Genomic DNA, 22,198 nt, shown 5'->3' with positions numbered 1-22,198 from the left:
CTGCTGTGTGAGTGACGGCTAGGCTGCGAATGAATGGGAGAAACCTTCATAAAAGGTGAGGTCTTTTGTAAGGAAGGCAGAGTCGACCACTGGACGAAGGAACCGAAAAATGACACTGGAAGGGAAGCTTGCTGCACCTCCTGGTCCATTGGTTTGCCCAGTGAAGCCTTGCTGCAGTGCTGAAGCTCTAATTTCAAAATCAACTAGAGAAGCCCGGAACGGACGACTTCTTCCCTTGGGTTGGGGGGACCAACTGACCCCAAGACTAACTTGACTGGAACCCCTCTCCCTGCTGGCTGTACTTCTTCACTGCTGCTGGAACCGTGTGCTAGGGGATAGGAACACCAGGAACGAGTGCAACGTCTTTAAGTCAGACCTGAGCTCCAGGAAGATCGTAAGGACTCACTTGAAGCAGGACGACCCAAGCCTGAACCACCTCAACAGAGTGCTGGACCCCAGAAGCAAGGGGGAACCCACAAGGTGTGCAAGAACCACGGAGGCGCTATTTGCGAGTAGCTGAAGCTGCGAAGTGCCGCTGATCTGGAGTATGCCCATTGCTGCGGCTGACCTTCAAACCGTAGTGCAGGAGTCCCCAGACATCCTCCCTCTTGTCCCCACGACTGAGGCCCAGGACCAACAGGATTTGCAGGACTAAAACAGGTACAGATGCCAGCTGAGCCCTTCTTCAGACCTAAGGTACTGTCTAACTAGGGGTACTTACCTCTTCTTGTGTATAGCTTGCTTGCTCTCACTGGAGACTTGCATTTGCTGCCCTTTTGCAGAGTTGCTTGCATCTTTGCTTTTCACAAGCCTCTCAGCTTGTGGCCTTACTGTGATTCTTTTCTCCAAAAGTCTCTATATCTTTGTGCGAGACGTTTGTGCTATCTTCAAGAAGTCCCTCAGCTCACCTTGGCATTGGCTGTCCTGGTTCCCTGTAGACTCTTCTGACCCTCCGACTTTGTGTTCATCTTTCTCTCAAAAAAGTCATACATATGTTACTTGCATAGCTGCAAAATGGTCACCTATACTTCATTGGGAGATTGAAAAGTGCTTACCTGTTCGATCAACTTGCTAACGTTGTTTACTTCCCTAACCTTTTACTTTTCCCACAACCTCAGTATTGCATAAGTGTAAAAGTTATATATTGATGTCCACAGCACCCTAGCTATTGAAGTCACCTCAGGGTGTAGGAAGTGTGTGTGAGGCATCCCAGAAGGGTATCTTTTAGTTAAGTGTATTTTATTGTTGCATATTGCCTTTTCCAAAGAAGGCTTATTTTGTTTAAACTGACTGTTTAATAAATAATGATTTAATAAGAAACCTGGAGGATGGAAAGCTCCTGGCAAAACTGCACCGGCTCTCAAATAGAATCTAGACAAGTCCAGAATGCTCTGCCCTGCCAGTGACCTAGCTATTAACTATCTGTTTGAAGCAAGTGCTAATGTAGGGCCATCCTGAATCTAGGTGTAAGGTGCCAATGATTTTAACTGTTACATCACCCATCAAAATGTCATCCAAAGAATGAACGTGAATGTTGAAGATGCCATGCGCCAAAGGAGAAGTACATGTGTATGCTCTTTTAATGCCCCATAGTGCAGCAGTCACTGAGAGAATACAAATAGACCAGCACAACCCATCAAACTGAATAACCAGCCAGTCCTATTCAATGACGCATGCCCCGAAAGTACAAAATAGCCCTTTCGCCCAATTGCTGTCAAGAGGCCCCATGTTGACCAAGATTCTCGCCTCACCCAGTTGCAAAGTCATCAACTCATGACCAGAGAACAGGATAGAAAACATGTTGAAACTGTACAAAATGGAACACATGCATCGCAACTTTCAGGACATGGCTGCATTCAAAGAAATGTGGTATCTGTATGACGGACTGATCTTAATGTACAGGACCACTCTTAGCTCTCATTTAATTTCTGCTTGTCCTTAATCATAATTCTCATGGTTTAATCATCCTAAATATTTCTCTTTGCAGGAAGTTTCGAAGTGGGAAGGGAATCATTCAGTGATTTTGGGACTTCTAGATTTGTTTTGCCAATTTTTCGTATGTCAGTACGAGATAATGAGGCATGAAGTAGTATGTATTTTAAGCAGTTATATGTCAAATATGCTTTTATTGTTCACTACCAAATATTAACCAAAAGTACTTGGCCATTTTGATTAGGCATGGCAACACCAGTTTTGAGGTGCATGATGTTGCAGGGCCGAAGTTTAGGAGATGGTGTTTCCGCCTCTCGCTATTAAATGAGTATTGTAGATTTTTAAGAGCCATAAAATGCAATCAAACTCTCTTGGCTCAATTACAGATTGCAACCCTGAATTCAGCTACTGCTAACACTAGAACAATTATTCCAGAGGACCCAGTGCCATTCCCCTCCTTACTGGGGCCAAGCATCCCAGTGTGCACTAGAAAGCCCATAATCATTTGACACTGATTTCCACTTAGTATTGCTGACTCTGTGTATTGTTTTCCAGTTCCTTAACCTGCATGAGACCAGCCTCCGGAATGGTAATGGTGTGACCACTCGCAACACAGCTGAGCTGTGGCTGCAGCATAGCCTCCAGTCCCACTGCCTATCCGCCCAGCTGAAGCCACTGCTCGGCAATCGCTCGTATGCCAGGAAATTCTATACAGGTAAGTGGCCATACAGTCCCCTGTTTGTGTTTTTTGTAAAGTTGAGCCCCATCACTGTTTCTATTGAATAATCTCTTGCATGCTCCTAGCAGAATTATTTCAAAAATGTGTCAACAGACTAGACTTTTTGTGATAGGCCAGTGATGCATTACAGAATGCTTTCAATCGGGCCTCAAAATATGCACTTGCCACTAAACAATGGCTTATGATAATTGACTCATCAAGAAATGGTATGTTGTGTGCGTGTGGAGTATTGAGGCGATGAGTGACTTTTATGCCTGACTAGTAGCTTTAATTACACATTTTGTACCCCTGTTTCAGTAGCTTAGAGATTGTGCTGCAAACAGCTCTTGCTTCATGTTGATCTTCCCCCACGTACATACTATTTGTCATGGAGAAGGAATAAGGACATTTGTGGGTCGTGGTATTTCGTGTAGGCGCTGCTCCAGGACTGGTATCTAAGTTAAGGCATGGGTATGGGTTACTCAAGCTTGTGTTACCTTCTTTGTCAATCTTTCTCCTTAAGTTCTTGTTCTTAATCTGGTGATCACTGTGAGAAAGTTGAATGGGATTGGTACACATGCCTACTATTTAAACTTTAGAAGTATCAGAACATTTTACTTACCTGTACAATTGTGTTCATACCTTGAGTAGATAGTTTGGATTTCAGACGCATGTTGAGCTAGGGGCACTCCAGGACCGGTCCAAAAAGTAGATAAAGCAATACACAGAACTAGAACGATTGCACCACTTGCAAGAAAAAACACAATACATTTATACATCACATCTGGGAAGATGAACTGAACAGATGAACTCAACGTAGCCAACTTTATCGCCACCACGGGCTGCACATTTTATAGCCACAAACAAAACATTAGCATATGCAAAAAGTAATGTAACAAATATCCTAGTATTATCATTGGGTGGTCGTCCCCGTCCCCTAAATAACCCTATACAACGCTCAAACTACTGGCAGTTGCCTTTTTGCCACAAGAAGAACACCCACCCAACATGATCTCACCCCCCTTGGTCAACAAAAGCACCAATCCCATCTCTGGGAGTAGTTCGAGAAAGGGCTTTGTCCTAATTGGACCATGCTACCTCGGAAAACTAGGGCCGCAGCGTCCTACCGAGATGGACCATTGAGCAACAAACCAACATGGCACACACCTCTTCTATTAATTTCCCATTCCTACTGTCTGCACCTGCTAACTATGTAGCTCCCTGTCTCAATACTGTAAAGATTGGGGTGGGGGGTGGGGGGTATTATCTGTACTTCTTCCCACTATATAGTTGGGGTAGAGGCACAGAACACCCCAGCCAAGGTTCTCTAATTCATAGAATGGACAGGCAACCAAGGCTGAGACTCTAAGGATGTGATGCAGGCTGGTTCTTGGGCACAGTGAATCCCCAAGCCCCCACAAAGGAATGTCCACACACTTACTTGCTAACACAGTTCTGTTATCAAGTAAAATAAGGTTCAGTTAAAAACGTTCTGGTTTCTGTCAAGTAACCTGACCTTTGCACTGCCATCTGCTCTAAACTTGTGTGGAAATGTACACAGGTAAATAGTGAAGCTGTTGTATTTACAAGATTTTCATTCTTAAAAAGGCCTGGTACGTGAATTCCAAGATGGGCGCCAGCAAGTGAAGTCGTGGCTCGACAAGCTCTGTCCCCACAAAAGCTCAGTTCGGCCCTGAAACCGTAAAAAGTAGCCCAGAGCAGCAAAACCAGTGTACAATGGTGGTGGGCAGATGGTGAGCCCCTACCTATGCTACTAATCATCAGACGCGGTGAAGAAGCGATTTGCGGGCCCTCACCGTGGCGCACACACTTGCCAGAGGATCCAGCTTTGCGGCCTGCCATGGGACAGCGGCCAAATGATTGGAGCTGCCAGACCCGGCAAACATGGGGGATCTGGAAGAGACGCACCTGCCCCCATGCCCAGTCGAGAGGGAAAATGTGACCCCCCCCCCCAACTTGGGGAAGTGGGACTGCCAAAAAGCAATTTAACGGCCCAGTGCCCCCGCCCTTAGACTACAACCCTGCACCCCGTGTGGAAAGCAACAACGCAGGTGTACACTGTCGGACACTCCTCTTGCCGACGCTGATACCAGTTCAGGCCCTTTGGGTGCAAACGCATCCCAAGCGGCTTGGCCAGTAGAGACCCCCGGCACTACAGCCTCAAGGTGAGCAGCAGGGGATTCTGGGGTGTATGGCAAGAGCCCCCGCCCGGCAAATACACTTACCTTTATATGCATACAAGGAGAGGTGGGTAACCTGGCAGAGGCGTAAAACGGCAGGAGAGTCCGGGGAGCACCTCGGTAGGGCCTCCCCCTCCATCCCAGGTTCCTGGGGAATGGACCAGAATACGGATCACGCAGCGGAGCGGACTCCTCATTACAGCCCCGGACCCACCCAGAAACAGGGTAGTTGAATGACAAGGGGCAGTGGCGACCCTCAAGCTCAAGCGCAAAAGTGGCCAATGCCGGGAGCAAAGAGGGGAAAAAAATCAGCGCGGAAACCACTGCAACAACCCACCCCCTAAGGCAAATCTGCTACAAGACTGTTGGTCAAGGTCGGAGGGGACCCACATTAATCCGGATTGTACACCGGAAACGGTAGGGGCATATTAGAGTGCATCTGATCATGACATGGCTGCTTCCAAAGAAGATATGGAGCGATGTTTTCAAGAATTTCAGGAGAGACATTTAACCTCACAGCAAGTGCAATTCAACACATTTACCAGCACATTCAAGTCAGAACTGACAGCAATGAGGAAAGATGTTTCCTCTTTTGAGGAAAGGGTCGATGCAAATGAAAAAGCACCTCAGGAACTGGCCCTAGACTCCTCTAAATCAAATCGCGGAGGCCCAATATCCGTATCGGAAATCTTCCCAAAACGGTGTGCGATGCAGACTTAAAAGCAGAAGTGTCAAATGTTTTCAAGGACCTCATGAATGCAGAAGGCGAGGTGAACATTCTAATCGACAGGATTCACAGTCGGCCCCTTACGCAAAGACCCAGGAGCACGCCTTAGACACCCCTGTTGCACTGGCCTGCTATCCACAAAAAGAGTTGATCCTGAGGGCGGCAAGAAGGGCTGCACTGATCTCTTATAACTGCAGCGAAATTCAAATTTTCCAGGATCTGTCTCAACTAACAAGAAACGAAGGGACAAGCTAAAAAGATACCATATAGGTGGACCTTCCCTTTGGGCCTCCTTTTTAATTGGGAAGGCAAACAACACAGAGTGAACACAAAAGAGAAGGGAGCCCGGATCATGCAGATTAATATGGACGAACGCTCTGGACCAGCTATGCCTCGCACCTATACCCCCAAAGGCCCCCCCCCCTCCTGGGATTGGACAACTAAAGAACGAACCTGCAGTAGAGGTAGAAGAGGCTCGTCGGACCACTCAGCCCTGCATGCCCCGCCCGCGAAACACTCCTGCAAAAACATGAATAGGCAGACACTGGTAACTTATTGCTGATCTGTATATATTTTGTATAAGTAAAAAGCTGGGGTACGATTAGAGCTCGCCTTGGAACCCACCAAAAATGAGGGTTTTAGGATACCACGCATATGTTCCTGGGCTTACATGTAGGCGACCTGCGAGGGCTGAGTCTGAGGAAGGTCTAGAAAGTTATGTTTAAAGAGGGGGGAACTTGGGTGTAGGTAAACGGTGGACACTAACTGCTGGGGGGGGGGCAGGTGATGCACGGGACATTATAGAGGTACTACTAAGTTTAGAACTCGACAGTACCATGCACACCATGTAACAGACTTGTATTCCGCTGTCTGACACTTAATATACAGGGCTTAAATACCATGTCAAGAGAAGGACATTGGAATGTCTCCTATCCACACATCAACCCAATCTAGTCGCACTCCATGAAACTCATATCAAAGTACAAGATAGATATAGGTAAAAAATTAGACAAGATCTCAAGATCATACAAGCCAACGCCAAGGGGAAAACAGCTGGGTGCTCCTCGCGTTTAAAGCAGGCACTCTGGTAACAATTCAGAAGACGAATGCAGATACAGAAGGTCGATACAGCTTCCTTCTTCAGCTAGGCTTGCTCACCTGAACTGTGACTTCCGTTTATGCCCCGAAATCTGTCCAGGAGGGATTCTTGAAAATGGCCCTCTCGAAATTGGAATACTTTAGCATAGGCAAGATAATACTGTTGGGAGACGTAAATATTGCGTGGGATCCCTCCCGGGACAGAAGCTCTAAAATGAAACACACCCAACCAACGGCATCACACACCCTTAACAAAAAACTTGAATAACTTGCACTCAGGGATATTTGGACACCCCTGCAGGGCGACGAACTCTCTTGCATTGTCCCATGTCCATAAATCCTTCTCTAGGATTGACTACATATGGGCTTTGACCTAGACGATGGGGAGAATAATCAGATTGATACCCACACAATAACTATCTCCGATTATGGCCCAATAACCCTCACTCTTAATCTTCTCAGATCATAACCTAAATTATGGAGTTGGAGATTTGACAGAATACTTTACTGTTAGCACCAACTAGGATACAAGGGTGGATGTGACCTGGGATGCATTCAAATTAACATTGAGGGGGGGAGATTATCGCAGCAGAGGCACATAGGAGAAGGCTTATGAGAAAAATTGGAATTAGATCGAAGTCTAAGTTAGAAACCGCATGAAGCTGATGGAGTCGGACTCTTGCCTGAGACTTCTACGGCAATATACACTAAGCTGAAAGGAGCTTGATATATTTAAAGCAGAAATATTATATCAAGGCTAACAAAGCTGATATACTTTTAGCCAGCAACTAAAACAAAATAATGCAACCCACAGTTCTCCCCGGGCCTAAATGCAAACTCATTCTCGCGTTGGAAAACAGCGGGATGCACAACATTCCGGGATATGTTCCTGGGGAATGACATTCAATTCTTCAATGTATGCAAAAACGAACTGAGTCTACAGGACACACAGCCGTTCCAATACTTTCAGGTGCGCCATTGGCTCCATCAAACAGATCAGCAGCACTGAGAACTCTCACGCCATTTGAAAAATTCCTCACCTCAAATCCTGAGGATAAACACCTTATTTCTAAAATATACAAATTCCTTACAGATGAGCCCCCACTGACAAAAGTTCCCTATCAAACCAGATTGGGGGGGGAGGGGGGAACACTTGGGTTTACACCCTCAGTGGAGAAATGGACAAACCTATCAGCCGATATCCCCCGTTTGACAAGGTCCCGCCAAATCGGGGAATTCTGGCTTAATATCATGTTCCAGTGGCATTATACCCTAGAGCGGTTGCATAGGATAAATCGGACCATTCAGGAAGCTTCCTGGCGAAGTGTAGGGAGACCGGGGATTGGCTACATGTATGCTGGTCTTGCCCCAAAATACACTTGTTTTGGGAAGAGGTACCTAAACGGATGCGGACAATGTTTGGAGCTAAAGCAAAGTGATCTATAGGTGAAATTCTCCTGGGCATTGCTGAGCCGGAAAGCATATTACATTCTTCATATTGCGGCTCTATTTGTTGCCAACAAGTGGAAATTTACAGAACCCCGCATATCATGGACTGGTTTCACAAACTATGGAATGTTATGTCCTTGAAATGGGTCACATATGCGATACCGGGGGAACAGGCTAAGTTCTCGATAGAATGTGCATTGACTAGCCTTTCTTCATGGAAACTAGGTAGAACAATATTGTCCACATAGGTTTCGGCAGCTCTGAATTTCCTGATCTATGATCAGTTGTTTAATGTCCTACCTGTATACATGCAGGGGATGGGGGTCCTGGGGAATGTGTTCTTAAATTTGTATGTTATGTTGTATCAGAAAATCCAATACACATATTTTTTTTGTTTAAAGCGTTGTACGAACCTTATCTGGAGGTGTTCCACTAGCACCATAGCCTGAGACGTATAGATTTGGGCATCGTTGAGCCTCCCAGCTGGCCTTTTTGCCAATAACTATTTAGGAAACTTTGTGCTTGTTACTAGTCAACATGATGGAAAGCAGGAAGGATGTTTTGATTAAGGTCCTGGATTATGTAGCATATGGACACAGCACGTGCCTTCTCCATGGTATATCTGCAGTGAAGCCAAGACCGTTCATGCACTAGAATGGTTGTGACAGTAGTTTGGCATTAGGGTTCTGCCTGTGATGAGCTAACCAAGAACAATTGCATGTTTCCTTTTTTGGTTCATGAGAAGCTGCTGTGTTAATAAAATAAGACTGTAGAATGAATGAGTGCTCAATCATTGTAGAACCTGGTTGAAACACTTATGTCACAAACAATGAGTACCCCGTTTTTTGCTTTCATCCCCAGATTCTGCCTTCCTACTCAGTGATGCCCATGTGACAGCCATGTTCCAGTGCCTTGAAGCAGTGGAGCAGAATAACCCGAGACTTCTGGCTCAAATCGATACCTTAGTAGTGAGTCAAAGCTCCATAGTAAGATACAGATGGTTTCTAATTGCTTTCGTATTCCATTACATTTTGGTATCCCATTCACATACTGTAGGACTTGAAAACTGGTACCGTGGTGGCTTTGAAGATGTGTTGTGTATCCGTTCATCTATAAATATAGACTGTGGTTTCAGTTAATTTCTTGTCTGGCCCACCATGTCTGATGGAACACGTCTATCTATAGTCTTGGTAAATCAGCTTGGAGCGTTCTCTGCATTCCAGGAAATCTGGCATAATAGGGCTACATAGCCGTGTGCTATGTGGGGTTAAAGTGCAGGAGGGGCAGAGGAATGCTCCATGGGGCCCTGGCCCGATTTGGAGAGAAGTAATATCCAACCCTAATGAGAAAGACCTACCTGTATTGGCTAGGTGCAACACTAGTACCTAGATGCATATCTCTGAAAAGGCAGAATCAAGGCCCAAAGCTTTGGGCTTTTGGAATGCTGATGACGACTCTAAGCTGGGGATACATCTGGTGCTTATGGGGGTTGAACCCCCAAGAAAGGCGGTATCTAGAGGAGTCCAATCCTCGATTTTAAGAAGAAAATCCCCGGAAGAGCAATGTTAAATAAAGGATCAAGGCAGCACAAGAACGGCCAAGGAAGCGACTGGTCGCATTGAAGACTATTCTGTAGGTAGTAGTAAACTATGTGAAGCCATTGAGAAGGCAGTGCTTACACCTGAAGTCAAGATGTCAGATGGGCCTTTTGTCAATTCTAAGCAATGCTGATCTGCAGGAAGGCCAGACAAGTCCATCACTGAAAATGCCCTATGTAAAGGCCCCTTGCCAAAGGCTGCATACGAAAACCAATCCAAATCAATGCTACAGAAGGAAACAAAAGGCTTGGCCTACAAAAGGCAGAGCTAGATTGAGTGCGAAGATGCCTAGACAAGGCCAGGAGCAAGAGGGGAGACAAATCAGGAAAGCCAATAGGAGGAAGAGGAGAATGACAGGAGCCAGAACCACAGCAGCTACTGTAACCCAGGAGCACTGAGCTGCTGAAGCTAAGAAAGGGCCAACCAAGTACGTCCAGTCCTCCGTTTCCCGGAGAAGCTGTCCTCCCAGTTGTGGCTACTTTTCATAAAGAGGTCTCGGGAACTGGGCCCCTTTAAACTAGATGACCCTTTGTTTTCTGGTTGGTGTGAAGGTCCCCATTAAAGACCACTTTTATTCTTATTTTGCATTACCCTCTAAATGTAATGTAATGTAATTACAGTAACAACAATTGTCTTCAGCTTGTCGTCCGTTATAACCAGTATTAGATATGAAAAAGATTGTATCTATATTTTCTGTAGTGATCATTTTCTTCTGCTCTTTAATTTGGGGGTTTTATTAATCCCTGTATCCAGGGTCAGGAGTGAGTCCTGTGTGGTAGCCCAAACGTTAATCTAGGGGAATGATCAAAGCAGGTTAGACTGGTCAGCAGAAAGGCTGATGCAGAGGCTTTCCACTAAGGCGGTACTGCAATGTTACCCCCAACTCCCTCAGGGTCAGTCGTTTTTCAAAGAAACAAGTTGGTGGTAGATCTGTTTTCGGCTGGGGCCTCCCTCTGAAACAGCCTCCCTACCACTCTAAAACTTGAGGAGAACCATCTCCGGTTCCGGAAGCCCCTCAAGACCTTCCTCTTTTCTTCTGCCTTCGCTCCCCCGCTGATCTGTTCTCTCTTGGCACCGTGCACCTGGCCACCCTCTGTCCTCCAGGCCCAGGTACCTGCTCACCCTGCCACCCTCCCACACTGCCTCTGGCCCACCCCTTGCACTGGGGTCTGTATCTGTACCCATACAGCCCCCCCTTTTATCCCTGCACTTATCAGACCTACCCTGTCTGCTGCCTTAAACCTAGCACTTGCAAATTGCTGGCTGCACTACCACTGTTTGTTGCCTTTATTATTTATTTATCCGTCTCTCCTCTGCTTTCTCTGCTTTATACTTTCCACTTCTACCACCTTCCATGCACTTTTTCCCTCCCTCTCTCCCATGCACTTGCGCGTTCTCAATGTAGCAGGGCCTAGTATGATCGCTGTTTTGTTCTCCCCTGGTCCCCTCCCTTGCTGTGTCGCTCTCTGAAACACTTGTGTACGCGCAAAATATCAATATCAACTCTGACCTTTTGCTCGTGCGCTTCTTATGTCCTATTAATTTAGCTGTTTATTTCCTTCAGTTTGCCAGAAAGAGCCAGTCCCTACTTCCTGTGACGAAAAGTCAGAGTCTGACGGCCCTACCGGGATCCATCTACAACACTTCCATTGAGTATTCCCAGCAAAGGTTATCCGGCTCCTACAGCAGCCTCTACCCAACGCCCTCTATCCTTGGCGCAGGTAAACTCGCCCCTTGAAGGCAAAGCCAGATCACTACACCAGTCTGGATCGTGTATGAACCGCTTGCCATCTGAGTCATGTATTCACTCGCCGTGTTAGTAGCATAGATGATTAGAGCAAGGCCTGTGTCCCTGCAATGTTCAGCTAGCCAGAAGCTGTTTTGTTCAATCTTTGTTTTAAAAGACTGTATTTCCCGACATCGTGAGGAAACTGGTATGGTTTTAGTTAAAGAAAACTCGCACTACTCTCTCTAGCCAGTTGAAGACGAAGCTTCCATCATACTTTGCAAGTGGCCAAAAAATACTTTGTTTTTTCTGAACACGTTTTTATATGCTTCATTTAGAATTTCCTTTTAAAATGAAACCTGTTTTACAATATTCTCAAGCAGTGCAGTAACTTTGCTGAAAATGTTGGGGGGGGCAGGGGTTGGGTGGAGGGAGGGCGGATGGTGGCTCTTAGGGTTCGTTTCGGCCAAATTGTTTGAAAGAACTTGCTTGATTGGTAGATTTGACTGAATTCAGTCACCACCATTAGTTCGAAGCCGGAGATACCTAACATGAAGAGCTGGAGCTGCAGGGGTGTCCCCCGCTCCTCATGTTCAGTATTTTTGGCGTTGGTGGTTGCAGGGGTGTCCCCCGCTTCCTCAGCATTGGTGGCAGGGGATCCAACAAAAAAAAGAAGAAAAAGCGACCCGTGTTAGATGGATATATCTGATGCTGAAGGGTACAGGAGAGGCAGCGGATGGAGAAAAGGTAAGTAGGGGGGAGGGTTAAGAGTGTACTGCCGGTTTGGGGGACATTGGTTTGGTTTGTACCGAGGTAAAACGTATTTGCAGCTAAAATGACTGCGGTCAATTCCGCCGTGATTTTGTACCTCGGTCAAACAACCTAAATCCTTGAGGGATAACACTAAACTACTACACCACAAGAGTTAATTGCTGACACTCTTTTATAACTTTAATAAGACTGGTGGCATATTCTTTAAATTCAATTGGGCCCCCACACATCTTCAGCTGGCCTGCCATGCACCCAGTGAGACAACATAACATTCACAAACTTAATTCCAATCGAAAGAAGAAAACCCCTCACACTTCTTGGTAAATGCATCTCTACACGTTTTAAAAAAATTATTCGGTTTTAGTAACGCTTGAGTTAAGTCATATAGTCTTAAGTGGGCTTGTTAAGTCCAGTTTATTTTCTCGGGCAAAAGACCAGTCAACACGTGTTTCGACATGTCTTTTTCAAGGCTATTAAATTCTTGATTCATTACCAGATTTGATACTTGTAGCGTCCTGTAAGGAATCGCCTCCAAAACTACCATCTACATATGTCAGGTCCCTCACCCTGTCTGGCCTGACTCAGCAGCCAGGGTGTTTAACTGGGTGTGGCAGGGCCTGGCGCCTGTGCTGCCACACTAGCAGCAGCACTTCGGGGGCTGCAGCGCAGAGAATCGCTTTCCGGCTTTGTGTTCGTACGACACACAGACAGGAATTAGGAAGCTTATTCAGCTTGCTGGTTTCTGTCTGAAAGTATAGGGGGGGGGCACAATCATCACATTCAGGGCAGTGGGATGCCCTGCGTCTGGAGGTGCGTGAGTGCGAGGTTAGGTCAGTCAGGCACATCTTTCCAGGTTTAGTTAATATAGATATTTATTAAGGTTTTGCTTTCCATTTCACATGCTTAAATAATTATTTATAGCAATGCCTTGGAAGCAAACCACATTACATAATAAACTAGCCTTTAATAGTAAACTAACCATACACTATATTCATTGTCATAGAAATATGTTGAGCAATGGGAGTATGGCTTAAATCATAATAGTATCATGTAGATCCATGTGAGCCTAACAAATCCCCCTTAGGCTTTAAAGGCGTAGTCATTATTTCATAAAGCATGCAACATTATGCGCCCGTCTCACTTCTGATCACTCCCTCCCATTCACATTTCTAAAGGGATAAAAGTCCCTGCTAATAGTACCCCCCCCTGCCTCCCTCCCTCCCTCCCTCAATCAGTGCCTTATGGCCCACATTTTAATGCTCTCTTGATACAGAGCAACGTGAGGACCCCCTGCCCTTCCTCCAAAAGATGGGGGGGGGACAAAAAGGCATTCCACAGAAGTCGGGCGGCGGGGGGGACAAAACCACCTGTACCCCCCTATAATTACACCCATGTTCTCACGTATTTCTGCAACAAATGAACCTGTCCCAAGTCTGAATTGGTGGCTGGAAATGACCCTCATTTGAGAACTATTGCCTGTATTGGGATCTTAACAGTGAATCTGAGCAGGTACCGGGACTCTTTTTAGCAGAGAAAAAAAAACTTCCAAATAGGCATTCATTTTTCTGTCGAGCCTTTTCTGTTTTTTGTAGTATTAATTAACTGAAATCGAAAGACCACACCAGTTCTATTTTTAAAATCATGTCTATGAACATTAAAAGCAAAATTAGAAAAGGGGAAGCATCAACACAAGACAGCCCACCTGGTGCAGACTCCCGCTATCCATTTTTACTCGCATGTACAAGGGTCACTTAACACTGATGAGGGCATTTTCCATTTTTATCTGTATTTTGAAGTCTTTGAAAGTGCATTTATTTTGTTGAGAGAAATTGTTTGGAAACCCTATTTTTTATTTATTTATTTTTATTTTTTAATACAATAGACTGGTTCTCTCCTGACTCCTTAGTGGGCACCCCACTCTTTTCAAAGTTAGCACTTTTGGAAGGGCTAGTGGTTCAAGGGAGAGTGGTGTATACATTGAAAAGTGATCATACCTATATAATGGGCGATTGCCTGATTTGTCCCGATGTCTTTTAAGAAGCTGACGGACACGGAGGAAATCTGGCTAAGTGCTAAACGAGATGCTTCATTGGGGCACATTAGGACTTACATTTTTGCACTTGCTACAAACTGGTATTGCACTAACTGCCACAAAGCTTTAGAATGTCCATCCTATAGTTACCATCATTGGTTTATGTCCAAGGTTTTGGTGGCACCCTACTCAATATTGATAAACCAATGAAGGAGTAGATTGCGCTGAACAAAAAGTATCCTGTTGCCACGGAAATGGCCCAGAGTTCATGCCAATTGTCAATGATCCACAGACTGAACCATAGCGCTGGCAGCTGAGAACAGTGTTGCCCCTCGTCCATCCGATCCAGGTCTCGTTACAAGGTGTAAACTACTGTCTAGCCATCTGAAGGGGAAGCATGACGCCTTCATGGTCACCATGGCATGGGTAGAAACATTCCGTTTACTTGCATAGACCTGCAAGCCCTTTTGCCACACCCCCAGGGTCATAAGCCAGTTTAAATGCAGACTGGAATGAATGTTTAGCTAGTTTACCAGACTTAATCCCATTTTAGATTGCTTCAATAGTCATCATTAAACGTACACAGATTACTTAAAGGGCAGCAGCAAAACTGAACATTAGCATGTGCTGTCTGTAATGAGAATAATTTTGAACCAATTGACCCGCCTCATAGACTGATCCCTTTTAGTAAAAGGGCTTTTTGGAGCGGAAATGGAAGTGTTTTTATCCCAACATCAAATACTCATAAGCAAGATATTTCCCGAATACTTTTGAATGATCTACTTACTCATTGTGTTAGTAATGCAGTGAAAAACATCCTTCACTGTTGCCTGCAATCTTTAGGTCCCCGATCCTGAGCCTTTAATCCTGAAGAAATACCCACCCCAAGACTAATTGATAGTTTCTGCCGTCCATAAACTACTTCACCCTTTCGAAGTCCCACTTACACAGTTGGGGCCAAAAGGGAGAGCAAGAGGATGAGTGCAGTGAGATGGGAAGCTTTCATCATGTCTGCCACAACATTGACAGCTCAACGGCCATTTTACGGCCTTATGAGGCTTGTCAATGAATCAATGATGTCATCATAGTCACTCAAGTTTACAGCAGGCCTAATGCTGGATCCCCGGAAGGTGGGACGGTGAAGGGTGTGGGGGAGGCAGGAGAAGGGGGAAATCTTGGACCTTGCACTTTCCAGGGCTAATGTCTTTGTTTTATGGCTGATGTAGTGGTTGCCCGAATTAAGTTGGAGGCTGAAACAGTTAGGCCAGTAGGCCTTGACTACATTCAAGTTTTGGAGGGGAAAAACATCCTAATGGCGATTTATTCTGAACCTTTGTTTCTTTTACATGTCCTAGTGCAAAGGTTTTCTAACATGGGCCCAATGTTTTTGTCACCAGGGCAAACTTCCCCCTAATGCCAATACAGTGCAAAGCTTCTGTAATCTGGCCCCTGGTATTCTGTCATTGACCACCGATCGAGGAGCACTGTGTACTTCTTCTGAAAGCTGCAATAGAAATGTCTGCACCTCAATGAGGTGTAAAGGGACGCATTCCCACCACTTGATAGTGGAGAAGGAAGTTAAGGGTCAATTTAAACTCATTTGAGGGCAAACAAAGAGGTGAAGACGGATGCTTTCAGATTGTTTGCATTGCTTTGAATCTTTCCACGTCTATCGAAGGGGGACTCGATGCGCGCTATAACAGTTGGGTTTTTCAAAATCTTGATTGTCAGATAACAGCAATCATTTTTGAGATTCAGAGCAAAAGAACACATTTACAGCGCAAAGTCCTTCTAATTTATAGTCTTCTCAAAGTACTCGGCAGTAGAAGCAGCTTTTGATGAGGAATGCCAGGATAATGTGTTGGTTTATCCAGACTTGGTTGATCGCTCACCATGGGGAGCTTGCTTTTAGAAGCTTGCCACTGTTTCCAAGCCTGTTTTGGTGCAGAAGATTCCCCATCTTGGGGCGGTTATTCATAAATGTGCTTCCGTGGGAGGACAGACTGTTCCGTCTGCTGGAAGTGCTCTCGATTAAGGTACCAGCCATTCATCTGCAGCCAGACACTTATCGCTCCAATTGTAATGCCCTCTTGAATTTCTACCTCAAAAACTTGTTTTGTCAACCCACACTCTGCGCTCAGTGATGAGATTAATTTACTAAAGAGACTGATCCATTCAAACACAAATTGTCCATGAGTTCATGGTTTAATACTTAATTGTGTCCAATTGTGTATTGTTACATCACATACCAGTTGGAATTTTGATCATTTACACTTGACCACACACATTTGTTTAGGAGTATTTGCTGTATATCTATCAAATGTTTTCCATTTAAATTTGTATATTGCCTCGTGCACATCAGCACAAGACCTCTTCAGAATACTTGGAGCCAGCCATACCCCCATAAGGGGTGTATGAATCACTTTTTTATTTTTAAACTAGTTATTAGCATTTTGATATAACAAACAACAAAAAGAACTTAGAAACACCCTTGCCCCACCCCTCCCTCCGTACCTCCCCTCCCCGTGTCCAGTTCAGTGCATTCGTCATGGGAGACTCCCAGTGTTGTCTCCGTCTCCTGAGCCTCGGAGATGATGCAATTTGTGACCATGTCACCAGCTGACTTGTTGCCGCCGTTCCCCAGGTCATGGGGTCCCAGCTTGGGTTGTCCTGCATTTCGGGGCTACTCCCGTCCCCTTCGGGGCAGGAACCTTTCCTTGGTTTCAGTGAACATCCCATCCCCAGGATTGCTGCACTCCATACCAGTTTGTGAGGAATGAACTAGTGTCATTATTCACCATGGCAGTTAGTTTGTCCATCATGAACATGTTTTTCACTTTTTTCAGCCAGTCCTCCTTGGAGGGGGCCTCCGGACTCTTCCATTTCTGGGCCAGAGCTACCCTGCCCGCCCTCAGCATGGTTTCCCACATCCTTGGGTATCGGTACAGCTCAGTTTCCTCCGGGGGGAGGCCCAGCAACATCATTGGGGGATTAAGTGGCAAACGGTCCTCTGTTACTTCCGCTATCCAGTCCCTCACTGACTCCCAGTAGGTCTGTACTTTCGGGCAGAGCCAACACATGTGGCCTCTGGATCCTATCTGCCCACATCCTCTCGGGCACCTTGGTGACACCCCCGGGAACATCTTTGACATTTTTACGGGGTCTCTGTGCCACCCCTGTAACATCTTAAAGTTGTGCTCCATGACAGAGGTGAATAGGTTCCCGTGAAATGCGATTTTGAATATTCTGGCCCAGGCGTCCTCTGAGATCTCTTCGCCTGCCAGGTCGTTCCAGAACGAGCGGAAGCTCCTTCTTCCTTGAAGGTAGTAGGTATTTAAAATGTTATACATACTTGATACCGCCCCTTTCCTGGAGGTCGCCGAGTCGAGGAGCTTCTCGAAGGGGGTCAACTGTCTCCTCAGATTTGGGCCCCATGATTGGTCGCAGAGGATGCCCTTCAGGCGGAGGTATTCGAAGATGGATAGTGACCCTCGTCCGAGAGCCTCCCTCAGGTCCTCGTATCATAGAAATTCGCCCTCTCTGAACATCTGCCCAGCCCACTCCATTCCCATGTCTGACCAGTTCTGGGAGTGCCTGAACCCTTTCCTTCCCAGGTTAATGGGATGGCCCTAGAGAGAGGACATCAGTGACGGCCATGTGGTGAGGTATGCGGTTCGGGGGCCCTCTTTCCAGATGTCCCAGAGGACTCCCAGTGTCGGGTGGGATCATAGGTGTTTCGGGATAGACCTGCGTGGTGCCCATAGGAGGTCTCGGACCTTTAGGGGGTGGGCGTCCATATCCTCAAGGTATGACCAATACGTTCCCAGCCCTCGTTCATGTGCTCCAGGAGGACGCGCAGTTGGGCAGCGCTGAAGTAAAGGTGAAAGTCCGGCAACCCAAATCCCCCCTCCTCCCTTGGCAGAGTCAATGTGACCCTTCGAGTTCTTGGGATTTTCCCCTGGATACATAGTCGCGAACCCCATTTTGTAAATCTCTGAAGCTCTGTGCTGGGACTTTAGTCGGGAGTGCTGTGAAAAGGTACAGAAGCCGTGGCAATATGTTCATTTTAATTGCAGTCACCCGGCCATACCGTGAGAGGATCATCTTCCCCCCCATCTCCTCAAATCAGAAGTGATCTCCGCAATCATGGGGTCGTAATTAGCGGTTCCCAAGTTCGATATGTCCCTGGTGAGAAGTACCCCCAAGTACCTTATAGCGACCTTCCCCACCTTAATCCCGTGAAACCTGTCCAGAGGATCTAGCACTGGGTCTATTCTCATTGGGAGCATGACAGATTTTGCAGTGTTTATTTTCAGGCCAGAGACGGGTCCAAATGCCGACACCAGGGCCAGGAAGGGGGGGAGCGAGGAGCCCGGGTCCACCAGGTAGGCCAGGACATCATCCGCAAACAGGGAGAGCTTGAATTCGACTTCACCCCTTCTAATACCCTTGATGTCCGGGTGAGCTCTTACCGCTATTGCCAGTGCCTCCATCGTGAGGACATGTATCAGGGGGGAGAGTGGGCAGCCCTGCCTCGTCCCTCGGGAGAGGGGGAATGACTCAGACAATTTCCCGTTCACCTGTACCCTTGCTGTAGGGGCTCTGTAGAGTGCAGTTACCCAACGCATGATGTGAGTCCCGAAGCCCATTCTGTGGAGGAGGAGTTCCATATAGCGCCACTCAACCCTGTCGATGGCCTTCTCCGAGTCCAGTGAGAGGACACACGCATCTAGCCCCGATGTTTGAGCGAAGTGGAGCAGGTCTATTGTTTTGCGGATGTTATCTGACCGCTGCTGTCCTCTAATGAAGCCCACCTGGTCCCCATGGACTAGTTTCGGTATTATCCCCTCCAGCCGCCTCCCCACCACCTTGGCCAAGATCTTAACGTCAATATTTAACAGTGATATGGGGCGATAGGAGGAACATTTCGCAGGATCCTTTACTTTCGACAAAACCGCTATCGCGGCCCCCGTCATGGACTCGGGGAGGATGTCCCCCTTCAGTACAGCGTTGAAGCCCCTTACTAGGTATGGGGCCAGGGCGGAGCGAAATCTCTTGTAAAAGAAAACTGTGAAGCCATCCTCCCCAGGGAAAGTTCCCACCTTCATCCCACTAATCACCTTGTCCACCTCATCTTCGGTACCGGGCCCTCCAACCCCCCTGCCATCTCCCCCGAGAGGGATGGGATCTGTATAGAGTTCAGGAAGTTTTCTATCTGGTGTCATCTCCATCGTATTCGGATGAGTAGAGGGTTTTGTAGTATTGGCGACAAGCCTCTCCTATATGGGGAGAGTCGCAACCGAGGAGCCCCTAGGCGTCCCTCACCTCCTTCACCCTCCTGCTTCTCTGGACCTCCCTCAACTTCCAGGCTAGGATCCTATCCGCCTTGTCCCCTTTCTCATAATATTTTTGTTTTACCATTTGAAGGCTCCTCTCCATTTTGTGTAGGAGTAGATCTTTTAGCTGGAGCCTGTAGTCCTCCAGTGCGGCCACCCAGTCGCGCTCTAGGGGTTGCGCCGGGGATCCCCCCGGTTGGAGACAGGCTATTTTTTTCTCGCAGGGCTTTCTCCTGGGCCTCTCTCTCCCTTTTCTTCAAGGCACCTATTGTTATAAGGACCCCTCGTAGGGTTGCCTTGAAGGCGTCCCAAAGCGTGTGCGTGGCCACCCCCCCCCCGTTATCATTAAGCTCAAAGAACTCTGTTATGGAGTCCAAGACCTCCAGAGCAAGGACCTCATCTTTTAATAGGGCATTGTTGCATTTCCAGCGCCCTCTACATTCCCTGCACCAACCCATCGCTACCGTGACTCGGACCATGTCGTGGTCTGACCAGGGCACTGGGTCTATCCTGTAGCCTGCTACATACGGACGGAGGATCTCGTCCACCAAGATATAATCTATCCTAGAGAACAAATTATGTATGGCTGAGTAGTAGGTAAAGGAAGGGATCCCTGTTCTGGGGGATGGGATTGTATCCATCAGGCCCAGGTCCTCGTTCACCCTCTGAAAGTGCTGAGCCATGGCTTCTTCCGTGGGTCTGGGGTTTAGGGGGCCTACCCGCGTCCTATCTATGGTGGGGTCTAAGACCATATTGAAGTCACCCCCAACCACCAGCGGACCTTGCGTGTACAGCCTGAGCCTATCCCTTACTTCTTCCCAGAATTGGGTCTGTCCTTCGTTCGGGCCATATACTACTGCCAGGGTAATGGGGGACCCCTGTAGGGAGTCCCGTACCAACAGGTATCGGCCTTCGGGGTCTTTCAAGATGGCCTCCTTCTCGAACCCTACGTCCCTTGCTACCAGTATGGCCACCCCTCTTTTTTAGCCTTATGGGATGCATGGAAGACCTCCTCGATTTTCCCCCCCCTCGCAGCTTGGGTTCTTTCACCCTTGCCCAATGTGTTTCTTGCACGAATAGCAGGTCCAGTTTCGCCCTCCTGAACTCCGTGCAAATCAGAGATCTTTTTGTGGGGGTGTTCAGCCCCCGCACATTCAGGGTACCCACTCCCAGGGCCGGCCGGCTATCAGCCATAATCAATGTTTCCTGCTCTGATGGTCAACGAAATTGCATCGTTTCTCCCTTCCAGCTCCCCTTGATTCACTGTTTGGACACTGTTATAATGTTCCCCCAACTGACCCCCAAACCCTCTCCCAAACAAACAAACCCCAACTAGTTCGTGTAGCCCCACCCCCTGCCCCGGCGTCCAGCCAGATAGTTCCACCATTACTGGCATTTTGGCCGGACCACCAGCCTGCCCCTCTCGGCCAGGCGATCATTGCAAAACCCATTCTTGTGAGCCCCCCCCCCCCGGGTTCGTCCCCTTAATTGCCCCCGCTTTACTTGCTGTTCAGGGGGACTCTGGCTTCAACCTTGCCTTCAGTTTTTTCAGATCACCACCCTGTAGGTGGTCAGTTAACTTCGGTCGTCCCAGAGATCCACACTTTCGCTCCGTTACTGGCTGGGACCCCTCAGTGATCTCCCCACAGAGTCATTCCGCTCTGCCTCCTTCGCTGGGGAGGGTGAGCTCATTTTCCTAAATTTCCGTGCCCAGATTTCTTCCTTCTTTCGCCCGACGGCCCAGACCGTTTGATCCACCCATGGCCGGCCCTGACGGCCCCCTTCGGGGGGGTGGATCTGCCACATAATCCTGAATGGCTCCCTTGATGTCCTCCTCTGTGATCAACGTCGTCCGTTGGCCCTGGTATTCGAAGGTTAGGGCGAAGGGATAGCCCCATCTGTATCGTACTCCCTTCTCTTTCAGGAGATGTATGAGGGGGCGGCACATCCTGCGTTTGGCCAATGTGTTTGTGGAGAGGTCCTGAAAAATTGAGACTTGGGAGTTGTTGTACGTAATCTCTTGGGCTTTCCTGGCAGCTTCCAGCACCCGTGTCTTCTCCAAATAGTAATGGAACCGGACCAGAATCGATTGGGGTCCCCCTGCCCATCCTCCCGCTCTGTGCACCCGATCAAATGTGAATTCAGTGGTCATCTCTTCATCAAAGAGGAGGGTGATTATGTTCCGCACCACTCGGGTGACCTCTCTCTCCGTCGCCCCATCCGCCACCGGGACCCCAAAAAACCTGAGGTTGTTTCTCCGTTCCCTGTTCTCAAAATTGTCCCATTTGTCTCGACCTCTCCTCCTCCCTCTTCTCAAGGGCGGATAACCTCATATTGGTCTCTATCTCTAGGGTTGCTGATGAAGATTGATTGGACTCAATCTGAAGGAGACTGTCCTCAACTTTGTCAACCCGTTGGTCCATCTTTTCAAACTTTTGAGCAATGTCGGAGCGCATGTCCCTTATTTCTTGCAAGATGGATGCAAAGCCCCTTTCCATTGCCACCGTTAAGGGTGCCGCGGCCTCTGAATGGGCCATTTCTCCAACGTGGAGCAGGTCTTTTTCGTAGGGGCCTGAGTCTCGGTAGCAATATTTTTGCAAGTTCCTTTGC

General features: G+C 47.4%; 1 protein-coding gene across 4 annotated transcripts in view; it reads left to right on the top strand.

Annotated features, from left to right (window-relative positions):
- Positions 1 to 22,198, top strand: part of RUBCN (rubicon autophagy regulator) — a 438,544-nt gene that overhangs the window by 218,114 nt on the left and 198,232 nt on the right. For 2 of the 4 annotated variants that reach the window (XM_069617528.1, XM_069617527.1), the window contains exons 4-6: positions 2,488 to 2,647; positions 8,987 to 9,093; positions 11,288 to 11,444. In XM_069617528.1, the coding sequence (XP_069473629.1) occupies positions 2,488 to 2,647; positions 8,987 to 9,093; positions 11,288 to 11,444 (424 nt within the window). Of the gene's footprint in view, positions 1 to 2,487; positions 2,648 to 8,986; positions 9,112 to 11,287; positions 11,445 to 22,198 lie in introns of all 4 variants that reach the window. The other 2 variants (XM_069617526.1, XM_069617525.1) reach the window with 1 other exon arrangement.

Source organism: Ambystoma mexicanum, chromosome 10 (assembly GCF_040938575.1).
Source record: "Ambystoma mexicanum isolate Mex_15411 chromosome 10, UKY_AmexF1_1, whole genome shotgun sequence".
NCBI lineage: Eukaryota > Metazoa > Chordata > Amphibia > Caudata > Ambystomatidae > Ambystoma > Ambystoma mexicanum.
This window is presented reverse-complemented; position numbering and strand designations above follow the sequence as displayed.